The sequence below is a fragment of the Mangifera indica genome, chromosome 3 (genome assembly GCF_011075055.1).
Source record: "Mangifera indica cultivar Alphonso chromosome 3, CATAS_Mindica_2.1, whole genome shotgun sequence".
Taxonomy (NCBI): Eukaryota; Viridiplantae; Streptophyta; class Magnoliopsida; order Sapindales; family Anacardiaceae; genus Mangifera; species Mangifera indica.
Window position 1 is genome coordinate 6,646,226 of NC_058139.1, and position 18,665 is coordinate 6,664,890.

At 35.4% G+C, this 18,665-nt stretch overlaps 3 protein-coding genes across 15 annotated transcripts; all 3 read right to left on the minus strand.

Annotated features, from left to right (window-relative positions):
- Positions 1-148: 148 nt before the first annotated feature.
- LOC123211055 (putative disease resistance protein At4g10780) lies at positions 149-4,592 on the minus strand. Of its 8 annotated transcripts, XM_044629577.1 has the most exons (5): positions 3,254-4,592; positions 1,681-2,251; positions 1,502-1,601; positions 984-1,372; positions 149-591 (listed from the first exon to the last, which is right to left on the minus strand). In XM_044629577.1, the coding sequence occupies exons 1-2, from the start codon at positions 4,413-4,415 to the stop codon at positions 1,722-1,724; spliced, it is 1,692 nt and encodes a 563-aa protein (XP_044485512.1). In that variant the 5' UTR covers positions 4,416-4,592; the 3' UTR covers positions 149-591; positions 984-1,372; positions 1,502-1,601; positions 1,681-1,721. The 8 variants fall into 8 exon arrangements, with proteins under 8 accessions (XP_044485512.1, XP_044485510.1, XP_044485509.1 ...); XM_044629575.1 differs by having other exon boundaries at positions 984-1,279; positions 1,502-1,551; positions 1,681-4,592; XM_044629574.1 differs by having other exon boundaries at positions 984-1,302; positions 1,502-1,551; positions 1,681-4,592.
- Positions 4,593-7,632: 3,040 nt separating this feature from the next.
- Positions 7,633-11,398, minus strand: LOC123211057 (probable disease resistance protein At5g63020). 2 transcript variants are annotated; one of them, XM_044629579.1, is made up of 4 exons: positions 11,259-11,398; positions 8,414-11,172; positions 8,235-8,284; positions 7,633-8,012 (listed from the first exon to the last, which is right to left on the minus strand). In XM_044629579.1, the coding sequence occupies exon 2, from the start codon at positions 11,140-11,142 to the stop codon at positions 8,455-8,457; it is 2,688 nt and encodes an 895-aa protein (XP_044485514.1). In that variant the 5' UTR covers positions 11,143-11,172; positions 11,259-11,398; the 3' UTR covers positions 7,633-8,012; positions 8,235-8,284; positions 8,414-8,454. The 2 variants fall into 2 exon arrangements, with proteins under 2 accessions (XP_044485514.1, XP_044485513.1); XM_044629578.1 differs by having other exon boundaries at positions 8,235-8,334.
- A 3,383-nt stretch (positions 11,399-14,781) lies between these two features.
- LOC123211058 (probable disease resistance protein At5g63020) lies at positions 14,782-18,382 on the minus strand. Of its 5 annotated transcripts, none has more exons than XR_006501316.1 (3): positions 15,610-18,382; positions 15,432-15,481; positions 14,782-15,204 (listed from the first exon to the last, which is right to left on the minus strand). XR_006501316.1 is itself a non-coding variant. In XM_044629580.1 (2 exons), exon 1 carries the CDS (start codon positions 18,336-18,338, stop codon positions 15,651-15,653), a length of 2,688 nt encoding a protein of 895 aa, XP_044485515.1. In that variant the 5' UTR covers positions 18,339-18,382; the 3' UTR covers positions 14,782-15,204; positions 15,610-15,650. The 5 variants fall into 5 exon arrangements, 1 of the variants encoding a protein (XP_044485515.1); XR_006501318.1 differs by having other exon boundaries at positions 14,782-15,301; XR_006501315.1 differs by having other exon boundaries at positions 15,432-15,530.
- Positions 18,383-18,665: the final 283 nt, after the last annotated feature.

Sequence of the window (18,665 nt, forward strand, 5' to 3'; positions counted from 1 at the left end):
GTTGAGGATTGAATTAATAAAAGCGGCGTGCAGTTGTTGATATTCATTTCTATTTGGTTCTGTATAGTGTGTGGTGTTTGGGAAAATTGCTTGTTGGAGTAATCAGGTTGCTGTACACAGTTTCAAAATTAACAACCAAAAGGCCAAGTTGTCCAAAATGTTATTTCTTAAACAGAGCACTTAGATGCAACCAACTGATTCTAACGTATTTGCTTCTTTGACAAGATTATGGCCTTTTCGTGTAGTAAAAAGCAAGGGATAATACAGGCACAGAGGAAATGAAGAAAAGAGATAATCAAATAACACACAATCTTCTCATAATTGCTGACTTCCAAAAAGCCTCACAGTGAGTCAGAGACCCCGTTTAGAGCAGAGTCAGCAGGCAGTGGTTAGGCTACTGAGTTACCAAGCGTATTGGTAGCATGATCTCTGACTGGCTTTTGTTCATTCATTTTCCTCTGACTTCTTCTAAGATACAGTTGCTTTGTCTGCTGAGAAACGACGACTCTGACATGAATTCTGAGCAGTAGAGATTGATAAGGTAGTACTAGAATGTTAAAGGCAGTCACCGTGATCTTTAGAATGCCCAACCTAAATCCAAAGTGACAATTCTCAGATAAGATGTTTGAAGCTCACAAGTTCCATAATGTCATGTAGAAGAGAAGAAATTCCTTTTCAAATTATGACAATAATCTACCAACCAACTAATTTTGACGAATTAAATAAGTTGCTGTAGAGCATCATATTTGTCTGCCTGCAAAGTTGAAAACTCAAGATGCCTAATTTCATCTGAATACCAAACATGAAGCAGAATATATGACTGATGTTGCTCCTCTGAGCTCACAGTCCTCTCTTATTTAAGTGTACATGGCATGTCTAATTGTTATGTTTGATGAAATGTACCTTGCTTTTGAGGACACAAGATGACATGAACCTCATAGATGAACTATGATATACTACATGCAAGTAAAGAAGCTAAGAACCTGGGAAAACTAAATCAGATTTCCTCACGCATCCTCTCGGCTCTTGCTCTTGTCATTTGGCCATCTTGTATGTACGATGGATCCCTCACACTTGAATTGTCACTTTGACCAGTGCGCACTACTTGGCTTTGGTTCCCACCATTCCCCCTATTCTCAAAAGGACTTGTCCACAAATCTTCACTTTCAGTGGAGCTAATTGCCACCTTGATCAGCACACACTACTTGGCTTTGGTTCCCATCACAGGATTTCGGCCAATGAATTTCTTCCAGTAACTTTGCATCATGAGTACACTTCCCTGCGTTGGGTACATAGAGCGGACTGAAAAGATTGCCGGTTGGTGCAGGATGACACATGATTTTGAAAAGAAAATCAGAACTCCTAAATGGAACTGGCCACAGCATGGTAAAGTACAAATTTATTATCAAAAATCAACCTATATTTAAATTGATGAAAAAATCTGAATGGCCAGATTTTTTAATATACTGGTTAACTTTAGATTGCAAAAGAAATAGCAAACCTTTGAATCTTGATTACTGGAGAAAATTTTTCAAGCAACTAACCAGCCCCCTGGCACCAGCCACATGCAATCCAAGAGTTTGACACAACAAACAAAAGGGCTTTTTTAAGGCAAATTACAGATCAGAAAGAAACAAGAAACCAAAATGTATAAAATGGAAGAAAATCAGCAGCACATACCAGAAATCTTTTCCGAAACTGGCTCCAAAATCTACACCCGTTTAGCGAGATTGGAAACAAGGAAGAAAAGCATTTTGAGCAGCTTCACTCTCCCATTCGAGTCCTTTCCACCAGTTTTCATTCCCACTAATAACAATTTTCTGTCCCTTTGCACTGTCGGAATCAAGTGGAATCTTCTTAAGCTTGGGGCATTCAATTACATAAAATAGATTCAGATGTGGAAAGGGCAAGGCCTTCCAGTAGATGCTCTTCAAATTTGGTAGATGTCGTATGTTTATAAAGTGAAGTTTTGCAAAAAGGTCGATCATTTCTAGAAATTCTTCGCCAAAATTTCTATTGCTTATAATTTCTTCCAGCTCATAGCAATGAGACACAAAAAGATACTTGAGATTTGGAACCAAAACAAGCCATGTCAAGTCTCTTATTCTAGAGCACCAAACTATTTGAACTCTGTTAAGGCTGCAGAAATTGTAAGGTTCTCTTGTTTTTTGTAGTACCTTTAAATGCTCCATCTTCAACTCTTCCAAATCTTCACAATCTTCAATTTCTAGTCTACGAAGATGCTTGAGATCTGCCAAAGATAAAACATTGAGCATCTTAGAACCGTCAAGGTGTCGAAGTGTTAGAGCATAAGTAGAATTCCGAAACTTGTTGGAGCTCAGAAATGTTTGGAGTGCATGGCCACTTTTTAAGGTGATACTCAGCACATTTAAAGATTCCAAACCAAGCAATTCCTCCACCAATTTTTCTCCACCACCAAACAAAACACTATCTTCTCCCACTTTTTGATTATAACCACAACCAATCATTCTCAGTATATGTAATTCTGAAAAATGGGATATAAGTCGACTTGGGATTTTACAGAGCATGTATGTATACTCCAGGCTTAAACATTTAAGCTTTACTAAGGCTTTTAACTCCACTGGTAACTCTATAATTGAGGACCATGATAGATCAAGATGTTGCAGTGAAACCAAATTTGAAATCCCAGATGGTAGTTGTATTAAAAATTTATTATATGATAGGTTTAAGACTTTGAGGGATGGCATGAATTGAAAAAAGCTACTACTAATCATCTGTATGTTATTACTATTAAGAAACAAAGTCAAGAGATCAGGGCATGTGGGTGTCACTGATAAATCCTCAATTTTGTTTTCCATCAAGGATATCCTCTTTAGCTCTTCCCATTCATTGACCGTCGGCGCTTTAGTTAATCCGACACGCACCTGAACTAAAAATTTCTGCTGCTCCTCCTTCATTTCACATGCTATCCACAAAGTCATGTTGCGGATCACATCATGCATTTTTACAAAATAATCTCCTCTCTCTTCTACTTCTTCCAATAAACCAGCATGAACAAGGACACCAATAATGTAGTATCCATGGCTATATACTTCACTTGGATCATATACATCCAAAAAGTTCTCACAAAACCAATAATCAATCAATTTTGTTTTAATAATACTGAAGTCCTCTGGAAATAAACTACAATATAAAAGACATGATCTGATTTTGTCATTAGGTAAACAATCATAACTAAACTTTAGAAGGGGATACACCTCTTTCTCCATACCTGGAAATTTAGACGAGGCTCTCCTTAACACTTGAATTGCATATTTCCATTCTTCAGGTGTCTTCTTGTAAGACATGGCTCTACCAATTGTAATGAGTGCAAGGGGTAGACCGCCACATTCTTTGGCTACAACTTTAGCCAACTCCAAAATACCAGGATGACTATCAAGAGTTTCTCTCCCAACTTTTCCTTCAAACAATTCCCAAGCTTCCGCTTCTCTTAAACATTCCACTTTAAACTTCCTGTTAGCTTCCATGAGACCACAAACATCAAGAAAACGAGTTGTAAAGACTATCTTACATCCGACTTCTACGCTAGGAAGAGGGATACCCACTTTGATCAAATCAACTCTGTCCCATAGATCATCTAATAACACAACAAACTTCTTTTTGCGCAAAATCTTAAAAATATCCGATGCTTTCTCATCAACACTTTTGTTCTTCCATGACTCTCCATCTAAGCCTATCTTTTGCCCAATCCTTTCTTGAATCTTCTCAACTTGCAAATCTCTAGACACCAACACCCAAATCACAATGTCAAAATTGTTTGAAATTTCAAGAAATTTATTGTTAATTTTGGTTAAGAGGGTAGTTTTTCCCACTCCCCCCATCCCATAGAGACCAATAATTCCCACTTGTTCTTCCTCAACCTCAATACATCTCCAGACTGTATCAACTATTAATTGCATACCCACTACTGTAGGTTCACTAGGCCTTTCTACCGCCACTGTTTCTGGGATATTCTCCGCCACCACTTCGAAAACTCCTTCATCCTTTAAAGTAGCAACTAGTTTCAGCTTATTAGCCACTAACTTCCCAAACTTGAAGCTTGACTTGCAATTCTTTGAACAGTAGCCTCCAAAACATAATTTCTCGATTTCTTGAGATCTAATTTCTAGTAGTCCACCAGCTTCAGCTTCCACATCTCGCACCCTAGAAAGCCAGCCTTGCACTTGGTCGGTCCGTTTCTTTCCATTTTTTTCCACAAGCTCAATCTTCCTCAACAAATCGTTCCTTGCTTCCTGCAGTTTCTGCAATTCAGTCTGTAAGGCATCAAGATTATCTTCGAGCTCACTTATATATGCGACTTTTCTTGAAGTACAGTTTAGACAGCGAAAGAAAATGGCGTCGCCAGAGATTGAGACTGAGAAAATGTTACCCATAACGATTTCAAAGTAGAGAGGACAAGAAATCGCAGATTACAGTAAAATAAAAACACTCCTCGTTAGCAATGTCACAATGAAAGCCGTCTTGATGGAAAGCTTACCGGTCCGTTTGACCGTTTTGACCCACAGTTGGATCGGCAGTTTAGCACCAATTCAAAGTTCTAGCCTGTTGGATAACCGGTTCAATAAACAATATCAATAAATAGGCCAAGAACTATTTTTCATCCAAATTTTAGTTTAATCATAATAATATATTTACAGTAATTTAAAAACTCAAACATCTCTCTATAAATTAATTTTTATTAAAATTTTTAGTTATAAGTCATTTTACTTTTTATATTAAAAAATATATAATTTATATCTTTTTTTCCTCCTAGATTTAGAAAAATAATATTTTAACCCAGTTTCTCAACTTTAAAAAAGTAATATTTCACCTCTACAAACTCTTAAGTTTTTTTCTTTCTGACAACAACGACAATGACCATCACCATTCTCTCTCTGTCATTGTTGATGATGTGTCATGAAAGAGAAAAAAGGCACCAACACAACAAATCGAAGAGAAAGAATTCGACTTCTCCAGCGCCAACCTAATGAAGACTCAACTTCTCTAGTAATAGCTTCGTTTTATGTTGATTCAACTTCAGAAGAAGACAAATCACATAACAAAAGCTTCATTTGGAACCGATTCAACAAAAAACACAATGAATCTGAGAGAGAAGAGAGGAAAACCCGACAACAGCTTCTTTATTTTCGATTCGTTGAGCCGGTGCTTATTCATCCATTGTGGGATGTTTTTGATGGTGATAGAGAAAGAAGAGAGGAGAATGGTAGTCGTCGTCATCGTTGTCATCGTTGTCGCTAAAGAGAAGAAAATTTAAAAGTTTATAAGGTGAAATGTCACTTTTTAAAAGTTAAAAGACTGAGTTGAAATGTTATTTTTTAAAACCTAAGGTGAAAAATAGTATAAAATTATATATTTTTAATATAAAAGGTAAGACGACAGTTTTACTCTTACTTATAACTGAAAATTTTAACAAAAATTAGTTTATAAGTAAGTGATTGATTTTTTAAATTACAACAGATGTGTTTTTGAAATTAAACTAAAATTTAGGTAAAAACTAGTCTTTTAGCCTAATAAATAAATATAACTAAAATTAAATTTTAATTAAATAAAATATATGAAATAGAACCATTCAAATAAAAAAATTATTTACAAGTAAATTGGAGCTTGATGGATCAGATTTCGTGGGTCAAAAAGCCATAAGTTAAGTTATTACGCACATTTTAGTCATTAAAATGATCATGTCTCGTCACCATGTGGCTAGCTGAGCAACCATGTGCAAATAAAAAATATTTTATCTTCCAAAGTTGATCTCTTCTCTAAAGAACAAATTCTTAATTTAGAATAAGTCATATTCAATCTTATAACAGCATATAAAATTTCACAAAATATTATATTCAATAAATCTCATATGTATATCTCGGAAACGATCTTTTATATTTTTGGGGAATAATTTTATTAAAGTTTGACTCATTCACCCAAGATTGATATTTGAATTTAGCCATTTGCATTAATACCCTAGCTCTTAAGTTTTCATGAAAGAGTCCATAAGTGCATATCAATCACATGTTCCGTCGCCCAGTGGCTACCAAGCAACCATGTGCAAATAGGAAAATATTCTATCTTCTAAAGTTGATCTTTTCTCTAAGGAACAGATTCTCAATTTAGAATAAGTCATACCCAGTCTTACAATAGCATATAAAATTTTACAAAAATATTATATTCAATAAATGTCATATGTATTTCTTGGAGAACAATCTTTTATGTTTTTGGAGAATAATTTTGTTAAAGTTTTACTCATTCACCCAAGATTACTATTTGAATTTAACAATTTGCATTAATACCCTAGCGCTTCAGTTTTCATGAAAGAGTCCATAAGTGCATGTCAATCACATTAAAAAAATTTTAAGGTATCTAAATATTTGACTTAATAAACTTAAAAAGATAAAGTAAAAGAACTTAATATTAATATGCAGTCTAACAATGTTATTATATAGTAATGACCCACTAACCACCCAAGTTTATTTATCATTTCAAAAGTTGCGGATAAATCATAAATGGAGCATATTAAGAAAACCAAGCAAAATAAGAAAAAATAATGAACTGCAAATTATTGCCATTATTTTATAGGTGTATGCTTTGTGCGCGCTTAATTTTAATGGCGTGGAGGAAATCCACTCGAAGTGCCTCTTGTCACAGTGCAAGAAGGACTATAAACGCTTCTATATTTCCAATCATGTATTGAATAATGGTGATGCCACTGATCATGTGCTATGGTTTAATAAGTTATATGAAAGTACCTTGCAAGTTGTGGAAGAAGGGGTGATTTCTCTGGACCATTACAAAGTTGCATTGCAAGCTTTTGAGGAACCATTAAATAGGGTTCATGATGTAGAAGAAAAGAGAGAATAACTAACGATGCAAAGGTGCAAGATTTATTTTGTAAATATTATTCCTCTCTTTATCCTATTAGTTCTCTGCCTTTTGTTCAGTTGAGTTTTTTAGTCTTGTGTACGATATTAAAATGTCATTCAGTATCTTTCATAAAAGAGAGTAGGATGTATAATCTATGCTAATGAAACCGATCAAGTTTAAGTTTATTACTATGTACACAAATATAAATAAAAATTTATATATAAACGATGACATGTCATCATATGGTTGAATATCATTTTATCTTTTATTCATAATCACTTAATTACATAGAAATTTATCATCATTTATACAAAAATTTATATTTATTATTTGTATATATAATTTTATTATATATATATTTAAAAGACATCCTTTCCCGTGTATTTTCAAACCCTCCTTCAAAAGCCATCAATATTATTATTTAGACTGCAACAAATAACCTATATTTCCATAAATAACAAAGCACGTATAAGGTTTTGATCATTGCTGTTTCAAAAGTCTAATGTCTTACATCTTCATATCAAGTATTAGGAAGTCCGAAGGTGTTTCCCATAGATCTCCTTTAAGATCTCTAAGAAGAAATCTTTCCTAAATTGGGAGAAAATTACAGCTCTAGCCGATCAAAATGAGAGTATTAGGTTGGATAATTTCATGAATAGTATTAAGTTGAGATTGGATTAATAAAAGCAGCGTGCATTTGGTGATATTCATTTCTATTTGGTTCTGTCAAAGTGTGTGGTGTTTGGGAAAATTGATTGTTGGAGTAATCAGGTTGCTATCACAGTTCAAAATTAACAACCAAAAGGCCATGCTGCCCAGAATGTTTGTTCTCACAAAGAACCAAATAACACACAATCTTCTCATTACTGATGACTTCCAATCAGCCTCACAGAGACCTCATTTAAAGCAGATAGTGGTTAGGCTACTGAGTTACCAAGCACATTGGTGGCATGATCTCTGACTGGCTTTTGCTTGCTCATTTTCCTCGATCTTCATCTAAGATACCATTGCTTTGTCTGCTGAGAAATGACAACTCTGACATGGATTCTGCACGGTAGAGATGATAAAGTAGTACTAGAATGTAAAAGGCAGTCACCATGATCTTTAGAATGTCCAACCTAAATCCACAGTGACAATTCTCAGATAAGATATCTGAAGCTCACAAGTTTCGTAATGTCATGTAGAAGAGAAGAAAATTAGAACTCCTAAATGGAACTGGCCACAGCATAAGTACAAATTTATTATAAAAAATTAAATAATATCTAAATTGATGAAAATATCTGAATGGTCAGATTTTTTTATATACTGGTTAACTTTAGATTATAAAAGAAATAGCAAACCTTTGAATCTTGATTACTGGAGAAAATTTTCCAAGCAACTAACCATCTCCCTGACACCAGCCATAAGCAATCCAAGAGTATGACACAACAAACAAAAGGGCTTTTTAAAGGCAAATTATAGACCAGAAAGAAACAAGAAACCAAAATATATAAAATGGAAGAAAATCAGCAGCACATACCAGAGATCATTTTTGAAACTGGCTGCCAAATCTACCCCTGTTTAATAAGATTGGAAACAAGGAAGAAAAGCATTTTGAGCAGCTTCACTCTCCCATTCGAGTCCTTCCCACCAGTTTTCTCCTCCAGTTATAATGATTTTCTGTCCCTTTGCACTGTTCGAATCAAGTGGAAGCTTCTTAAGCTTGGGGCATCTATCTACATGAAATTGATTCAGATGTGGTAAAGGCAAGGCCTTCCAATAAATGCTCTTCAAATTTGGTAGATGCCTTATCCATAAAAAGTGAAGCTTTGCAAAAAGGTTTAGATTTTCCATCAGTTCTGGAAATTCTTCACCTAATTTTCTAACGCTGATAATTTCTTCCAGCTCATCACAATCAACCACAGAAAGATACTGGAGATTTGGCACAAAAACAAGCCATGTCAAGTCTCTTATTCTAGAGCAAAGATATATTTGAACACTGCTAAGGCTGAAGAAATTGTAAGGTTCTCTTGGTTTTTGTACAACCTTTAGATGCTCCATCTTCAACTCTTCCAAATCTTCACAATTTTCAATTTCTAGTCTCCGAAGATGCCTCAGATCTGCTAAAGACAAAACATTGAGCATCTTAGAATCGTCAAGGCGTCCAAGCGTTAGACCATGAGTAGAATTCTGAAACTTGTTGGAGCTCAGAAATATTTGGAGTGCATGACCACTCTTTAAGGTGATACTCAGCACATTTAAAGATTCCAAACCAAGCAATTCCTCCACCAATTTTTCTCCACCACCGGACAAAACACTATTTTCTCCCACTTGTTGAACAGAACCGCAGCCAATCATTCTCAGTATATGTAATTCTAAAAAATGGGATATCAGTTGTCTTGGAATTGTTCGTAGGCTGTGTGTATTCTCCAGGCTTAAACATTTAAGCTTTACTAAGGCTTTTAATTCCATTGGTAACTCTATTATTCCGGAACTTGATAGATCAAGATGTTGCAGTGAAACCAAATTTGAAATCCCAGATGGCAATTGTTTTAAAGAATGATTATTTGATAGGTTTAAGACTTTGAGGGAAGGCATGAATTGAAAAAAGCTACTACCAATCATCCGTAGCTCATTGTCATTAAGAAACAAAGTCAAGAGATCAGGACATGTGGGTGTCACTGATAATTCTTCAATTTTGTTTTCCATCAAGGATATCCTCTTTAGCTCTTCCCATTCATTGAACTTTGGCGCTTTAGTTAATCCAACACCCACCTGAACTAAAAATTTCTGCTGCTCCTCCTTAATTTCACATGCTATCCACAAAGCCATGTCACGGATCACATCATGCATTTTTACAAAATAATCTTTGCTCTCTTCTACTTCTTCCAATAAACCCGCACGAACAAGAACACCAATAATGTCGTACCCATGGCTATGCACTTCACTTGGATCATATATATCCAAAAAGTTCTCACAAAACCAATAATCAATCAATTTTGTTTTCATAATTATAAAGTCCTCTGGAAATAAACTACAATATAAAAGACATGATCTGATTGTGTCATTAGGCAAACAATCATAACTAAACTTCAGAAGGGGATACACCTCTTTCTCCATACCTGGAAATTTAGAGGAGGCTCTCCTTAACACTTGAGTTGCATATTTCCATTCTTCAGGTGTCTTTTTGTAAGACATGGCTCTACCAATTGTAATGAGTGCAAGCGGTAGACCGCCACATTCTTTGGCTACAAGTTTAGCCAACTCCAAAATACCAGGATCACTATCAAGAGTTTCTCTCCCAACTTTTTCTTCAAACAGTTCCCAAGCTTCCTCTTCTCCTAAACATTTCACTTCAAACTTCCTCTTAGCTTCCATGAGGCCACAAACATCAAGAAGACGAGTAGTAAAGACTATTTTACATCCAACTTCTACGCTAGGAAGAGGGATACCCACTTTGATCAAATCAACCCTGTCCCATAGATCATCTAATAATACAACAAACTTCTTTTTGCGCAAAATCTTAAAAATGTCCGATGCTTTCTCATCAACACTTTTGTTCTTCCATGACTCTCCATCTATGCCTATCTTTTTCCCAATCCTTTCTTGAATCTTCTCAACTTGCAAATCTCTAGACACCACTACCCAAATCACAATTTCATAAATGTCACGACACTTATTGTTAATTTGGGTTAAGAGGGTAGTTTTTCCAACTCCCCCCATTCCATGGACACCAATAATTCCCACTCTTTCTTCCTCAATACATCTCCAAACTTGATCAAAAATTAATTGCAAACCCACTATTGTAGGTTCACAAGGCCTTTCCTCCGCCACTGATTCTAGGACATTCTCCGCCACCACTTCGAAATCTCCTTCAACCTTTAAATTAGCAACCAGTTTCAGCTTCTTAGCCACTATCTTCCCAAACTCGAAGCTTGACTTGCAATTCTTTGAACAGTAGCCTCCAAAACATAATTTCTCGATTTCTTGAGATCTAGTTTCTAGTAGTCCACCAACTTCAGCTTCCACATCTCGCACCCTAGAAAGCCAGCCTCGCACTTGGTCCGTCCGTTTCTTTCCATTTCTTTCCGCAAGCTCAATCCTCCTCAACAAATCGTCCCTTTTTTCCTTCAGTTTCTGCAATTCAGTCTGCAAGGCATCAAGATTATCTTCGAGCTCACTTACGTATCGGACTTCTCTTAAAGTACAGTCCAGACAGCGAGAGAGAATGGCGTCACAAGAGATTGAGACTGAGAAACAGTTACCCATTGACGATTTCAACGTGGAGAGGACAAGAAACTGCAGATTATAGTAAGAAAAAGTAAACACCCCTCACTTTTAGTAACGTTATAATATAATAAAAGCTGTCCTGTTGGAAAACTTACCAGTCCATTTAATCGTTTTGAGCCGGAGTTGGATCGGCGTTCCGCACCAACTCACGGGTTCAATCCGTTTGGATAATCGGTTCAATAAAAAATATAATTAAAAGTAAACACCCCTCACGAGGCCTTTCTTCCGCCACTGATTCTGGGATATTCTGCGCCACCACTTCGAAAGGTCCTTCATCCTTTAAAGTAGCAACCAGTTTCAGCTTATTAGCCACTAACTTCCCAAACTTGAAGCTTGGCTTGCAATTCTTTGAACATAATTTCTCGATTTCTTGATATCTAATTTCTAGTAGTCCACCGCCTTCAGCTTCCACATCTCGCACCCTAGAAAGCCAGCCTTGCACTTGGTCGGTCCGTTTCTTTCCTTTTTTTTCCGCAAGCTCAATCTTCCTCAACAAATCGTTCCTTGCTTCCTGCAGTTTCTGCAATTCAGTCTGCAAGGCATCAAGATTATCTTCGAGCTCATTTATATATGCGACTTTTCTTGAAGTACAGCCCAGACAGCGAAAGAAAATGGCGTTGCCAGAGATTGAGACTGAGAAAATGTTACCCATAACGATTTCAAAGTAGAGAGGACAAGAAATCGCAGATTACGGTAAAAGCAAAACCCTCCTCGTTAGCAATGTTATATTAAAAGCCGTCTTGATGGAAAGCTTACCGGTCCGTCTAACGGTTGACTCACATTTGGTTTGGCGGTTAAGCACCAATTCACGGGTTCAAGCCGATTGGATAACCGGTTCAATAAACAATATTAATAAATAGGTTAAAAGATAATTTTTCACCCAAATTTTAGCTCAATTTTAAAAATATATTTGCAACAGTTTAAATATCCAAACATTAACTCATAAACTAACTTTTATTAAAATTTTCAATTATAAATAAAAATAAAATTATTATTTTACCTTTTATATTAAAAAATATATAACTTATACCATTTTTTTTCTTAGAATTTAAAAAATAACATTTTAATCTAGTTTCTCAACTTTGAAAAGTGATATTTCACCTTCACAAACCCTTAAGTTTTATTCTCTCTGACGACAACAATGATGACCACCACCATTCTCTCTCTGTCAATGCTAATGATGTGTCACAAAAGAAGAAGAGGCACTAACACAACAAAATTGAAGAGAAATAATTCAGCTTCTCTAGCATTGACCTAATGAAGGCTCAACTTCTCTAGTAACGGTTTTGTTTTCTATTGATTCAACTTCAGATGAAAACAAATCGTATGACAGAAGCTTCGTTTAGAGTTAATTCAACAAAAAACACAATGGCTCTGAGGGATAAGAGAGGAAAACATGACAACAACTTTTCATCTTCGATTTGTCGAGCTAGTGTTTATTCGTCCATTGTGGGATGTTGTTGATGGTGATAGAGAAACAAGAGAGGATAATGGTGGTCGTCATCGTTGTTGCCATCGCTGTCGTTAGAGAGAAGAAATCCTAAGAGTTTATGAGGGTGAAATATCACTTTTCAAAACCTAGAGGAGAAAAAATGATGTAAAATTATATATTTTTTAATATAAAAGGTAAAATGGTAGTTTTACTTGTACTTATAATTAAAAATTTTAACAAAAGTTAATTCATGAGTAAGTATTTGAGTTTTTAAATTACAATAACTGTGTTTTTGAAATTAAACTAAAAGTTAGGTAAAAAATAGTGCTTTGGCCTAATAAATAAATATAATTAAAATTAAAATTAATTAAATAAAATATATGAAATAGAACCATTCAAATAAAAAAAATTATTTACAAGTAAATTGGAGCTTGATGGATCAAATTTCATGGGTCAAAAAGCTATAAGTTATTACGCATATTTAGTTCATTAAAACGATTTTGTCTCGTCACCATGTGGCTAGCTAAGCAACCATGTGTAAATAAAAAAGATTTTATCTTCCAAAGTTGATCTCTTCTCTAAGGAACGGATTCTCAATTTAGAATAAGTCCTACTCAATCTTATAAAAGCATATAAAATTTTACAAAATATTATATTCAACAAATGTCATATGTATTTTTTAGAGAACAATCTTTTATATTTTTGGAGAATAATTTTGTTAAAGTTTTACTCATTCACCCAAGATTAATATTTGAATTTAGCAATTTGCATTAATACCCTAGCTCTTAAGTTTTCATGAAAGAGTCCATAAGTGTATATCAATCACATTTAAAAAATTTTAAAGCATCTAAATATTTGACTCAATAAACTTAAAACTATAAGGTAAAAGAACTTAATATTAATATGCAGTCTAACAATGTTATTATATAGTAATGACCCACCAACCACCCAAGTTTATTTATCACTTCAAAAGTTGCCGATAAATTCTAAATGGAGCATTTTAAGAAAACCAAGCAAAATAAGAAAAAATAATGAACTGCAAATTATTGCCATTATTTTATGGGTGTATGCTCTGTGCGTGCTTAATTTCAATGGCGTGGAGGAAATCCCCTCGAAGTACATCTTGTCACGGTGCAAGAAGGACTATAAACGTTTGTATATTTCCAATCATGTATTGAACAATGGTGATACCACTGATCATGTGCTATGGTTTAATCAGTTATATAAAAATACCTTGCAAGTTGTGGAAGAAGGGGTGATTTCTGTGGACCATTACAAAGTTGCATTGCAAGCTTTTGAGGAATCATTAAATAGGGTTCATGATGTAGAAGAAAAGTAAGAATAACTACGGATGCAAAGGTGCGAGATTTATTTTGTAAATATTATTCCTCTCTTTATCCTACTAGTTCGTTCTCTACCCTTTGTTCAGTTGAGGTTTTTAGTCTTTGTGCAGAATATCAAAATGTCATTCAATATCATACATAAAGAGAATATGGTTTAAAATCTATGCTAATAAAGCTGATCAAGTTTAGGTTTAGGAGCTTGGGTGAAAAAGGGCTAAATTACTAATTTATATGTGAGTACTACTATGTGCACAATTATAAATACAAACTTATATACAAACAATAATATATCACTATATATTAGATGTCATTTTATCTATTATTCATAATTTCTCAATTACACATAGATTTATCAACGTTTATACATAAATTTGTATTTATTATTTGTACATATAATTTTATTGTATATATGTTTGAGGAACACCCTTTCTAGTTTATTCTCAAACCCTTGTTCAAAAGTCATCAGTACTATTATTCAGAGTGCGGCAAATAACCTTTATTTCCCTAAATAAAAGAAGCGCATATAAGGTTTTGGTCATTGTTGTTTCAAAAGTCTAATGTCTTACATCTTCATATCAATTATTAGAAAGTCTATAGGCGTTTCCCATAGATCTCCTTTAAGATCTTTAAGAAGAAATCTTCCTATATTGGGAGGAAATTAAAGCTCTAGCCGATCAAAATGAGAGTGTTAAGTTGAATAATTTCATGTACAGTATTAAGTTGAGGATTGAATTAATAAAAGCACTGTGCTTTGGTGAAATTCGTTTCTATTTGGTTCTGTCAGTGTGTGGTGTTTGGGAAAATTTCTTCTTGGAGTAATCAGGTTGCTGTCACAGTTCAAAATTAACAACCGAAAAAACAGGCCATGCTGCCCAAAATGTTAATTCTTAAACACAAGACTTACAACCAACTGATTCTAACGTATTTGCTTCTCGCATAGTAAAGCACGCGAGAATGCAGGCACAGAGGAAATGAAGAAAAGAGATAATCAAATAACACACAATCTTCTCATTACTGATGACTTCCAATCAGGCTCACAGAGACCCTATTTAAAGCAGACAGTGGTCAGGCTACTGAGTTACCAAGCACATTGGTGGCATGATCTCTGACTGGCTTTTGCTCGTTCATTTTCCTCCGTATTTGTTGAAGATACCATTGCTTTGTCTGCTGAGGAACAACGACTCTGACATGGATTTTGCACGGTAGAGATGAGAAAGTAGTACTAGAATGTAAAAGGCAGTCACCATGATCTTTCGAATGTCCAACCTAAATCCACAGTGACAATTCCAAGATAAGTTGTCAGAAGCTCACAAATTCCATAATGTCATGTAGAAGAGAAGAAAATCAGAACTCCCAAATGGAACTGGCCACAGCATAGTAAAGTACAAATTTATTATAAAAAATTAACCTATCTTTAAATGTGATGATAATATCTGAATGGTCAGATTTTTTTATATACTGGTTAACTTCAGATTATATAAGAAATAGCAAACCTTTGAATCTTGATTACTGGAGAAAATTTTCCAAGTAACTAACCAGCTCCCTACACCAGCCATAAGCAATCCAAGAGTATGACACAACAAACAAAAGGGCTTTTTAAAGGCAAATTATAGATCAGAAAGAAACAAGAAACCAAAATATATAAAATGGAAGAAAATCAGCAGCACATACCAGAGATCATTTTTGAAACTGGCTGCCAAATCTACCCCTGTTTAATAAGATTGGAAACAAGGAAGAAAAGCATTTTGAGCAGCTTCACTCTCCCATTCGAGTCCTTCCCACCAGTTTCCTCCTCCAGTTATAATGATTTTCTGTCCCTTTGCACTGTTGGAATCAAGTGGAAGCTTCCTAAGGTTTGGGCAGTCCAATACATGAAAATTACTCAGATTTGGTAAGGGCAAGGCCTTCCAATAAATGCTCTTCAAATTTGGTAGATGGAATATCCATAAAAAGTGAAGTTTTGCAAAAAGGTTTAGATTTTCCATCAGTTCCGGGAATTCTTCACCTAATTTTCTATCGCTTATAATTTCTTCCAGCTTATTACAAGCCATCACAAAAAGTTGCTTGAGATTTGGCACAAAAACCAGCCATGTCAAGTCTCTTATTCTAGAGCAAGCAGCTATTGTAACGATGCTAAGACTGAAGAAATTGTAAGGTTCTCTTGTTTTTTGTCCTACCATTAAATGCTCCATCTTCAACTCTTCCAAATCTTCACACTTTTTAATATCTAGTTTCTGAAGATGCTTGAGATCTGCTAAAGCCAAAACATTGAGCATCTTAGAATCATCAAGGCGTCCAAGCGTTAGACCATGAGTAGAATTCTGAAACTTGTTGGAGCTCAGAAATGTTTGGAGTGCATGACCACTTTTTAAGGTGATACTCAGCACATTTAAAGATTCCAAACCAAGCAATTCCTCCACCAATTTTTCTCCACCACCAGACAAAACACTATCTTCTCCCACTTCTTGATCAGAACCGCAGCCAGTCATTCTCAGTATATGTAATTCTAAAAAATGGGATATCAGTTGTCTTGGAATTTTTCGTAGGCTCTGTGTATTCTCCAGGCTTAAACATTTAAGCTTTACTAAGGCTTTTAATTCCATTGGTAACTCTATTATTCCGGATCTTGATAGATCAAGATGTTGCAGTGAAACCAAATTTGAAATCCCAGATGGTAATTGTTTTAAAGAGTGATTATTTGATAGGTTTAAGACTTTGAGGGAAGGCATGAATTGAAAAAAGCTACCACTAATCATCCGTAGCTCATTGTTATTAAGAAACAAAGTCAAGAGATCAGGACATGTGGGTGTCACTGATAATTCCTCAATTTTGTTTTCCATCAAGGATATCCTCTTTAGCTCTTCCCATTCATTGACCTTCGGTGCTTTAGTTAATCCAACACCCACCTGAACTAAAAATTTCTGCTGCTCCTCCTTAATTTCACATGCTATCCACAAAGCCATGTCACGGATCACATCATGCATTTTTACAAAATATACTCCTCTCTCTTCTATTTCTTCCAATAAACCAGCACGAACAAGAACACCAATAATGCCGTACCCATGGTTCTGTACTTCACTTGGATCATATATATCCAAAAAGTTCTCACAAAACCAATAATCAATCAAGTCTGTTTTCATAATTCTAAAGTCCTCTGGAAATAAACTACAATATAAAAGACATGATCTGATTGTGTCAGTAGGCAAACAATCATAACTAAACTTCAGAAGGGGATACACCTCTTTCTGCATACCTGGAAATTTAGACGAGGCTCTCCTTAACACTTGAATTGCATATTTCCATTCTTCAGGTGTCTTTTTGTAAGACATGGCTCTACCAATTGTAATGAGTGCAAGGGGTAGACCGCCACATTCTTTGGCTACAAGTTTAGCCAACTCCAAAATACCAGGATCACTATCAAGAGTTTCTCTCCCAACCTTTCCTTCAAACAATTTCCAAGCTTCCTCTTCTATTAAACATTCCACTTTAAACTTCCCGTTAGCTTCCATGAGGCCACAAACATCAAGAGAACGAGTTGTAAAGACTATTTTACCTCCGACTTCTACGCTTGGAAGAGGGATACCCACTTTGATCAAATCAACCCTCTCCCATAGATCATCTAATAATACAACAAACTTCTTTTTGCGCAAAATCTTAAAAATGTCCGATGCTTTCTCATCAACACTTTTGTTCTTCCACGACTCTCCATCTAAGCCTATCTTTTTCCCAATCGTTTCTTGAATCTTCTCAACTTGCAAATCTCTAGACACCACTACCCAAATCACAATTTCATAAATGTCACGACACTTATTGTTAATTTGGGTTAAGAGGGTAGTTTTTCCAACTCCCCCCATTCCATGGAGACCAATAATTCCCACTGTTTCTTCCTCAACACATCTCCAAACTTGATCAAAAATTAATTGCAAACCCACTATTGTAGGTTCACAAGGCCTTTCCTCCGCCACTGATTCTAGGACATTCTCCGCCACCACTTCGAAATCTCCTTCAACCTTTAAATTAGCAACCAGTTTCAGCTTCTTAGCCACTATCTTCCCACACTTGAAGCTTGACTTGCAATTCTTTGAACAATAGCCTCCAAAACATAATTTCTCGATTTCTTGAGATCTAGTCTCTAGTAGTCCACCAACTTCAGCTTCCACATCTCGCACCCTAGAAAGCCAGCCTCGCACTTGGTCCGTCCGTTTCTTTCCATTTCTTTCCGCAAGCTCAATCCTCCTCAACAAATCGTCCCTTTTTTCCTTCAGTTTCTGCAGTTCAGTCTGCAAGGCATCAAGATTATCTTCAAGTTCACTTACGTATCGGACTTTTCTTAAAGTACACTCCAGACAGCGAGAGAGAATGGCGTCACCAGAGATTGAGACTGAGAAACAGTTACCCATCGACGATTTCAACGTAGACAGGACAAGATACTGCAGAATCGAAATAGCACCATTCAAAAACAAAATGTTTAAAAAGGGAGAAGGACTATTTCCCACCCATCTTTTGATGCATTTTCAAATTGGCACCCACGGCAGATGAAAATCCAGTTTTTCCACCCATGAGCTATTAAAATGGATGATATCTGTTTGCATAAGGGTAAAATATCCATTTTACCCTTGTTAGATGAAATGACCAAAATACCCCTTAATTTAATTTCTCAAAATTGATGTGAGGGTTTTACCATTCACCCCCCTTAGGTTTTAGAAACTAACATTTTCACCTTACCT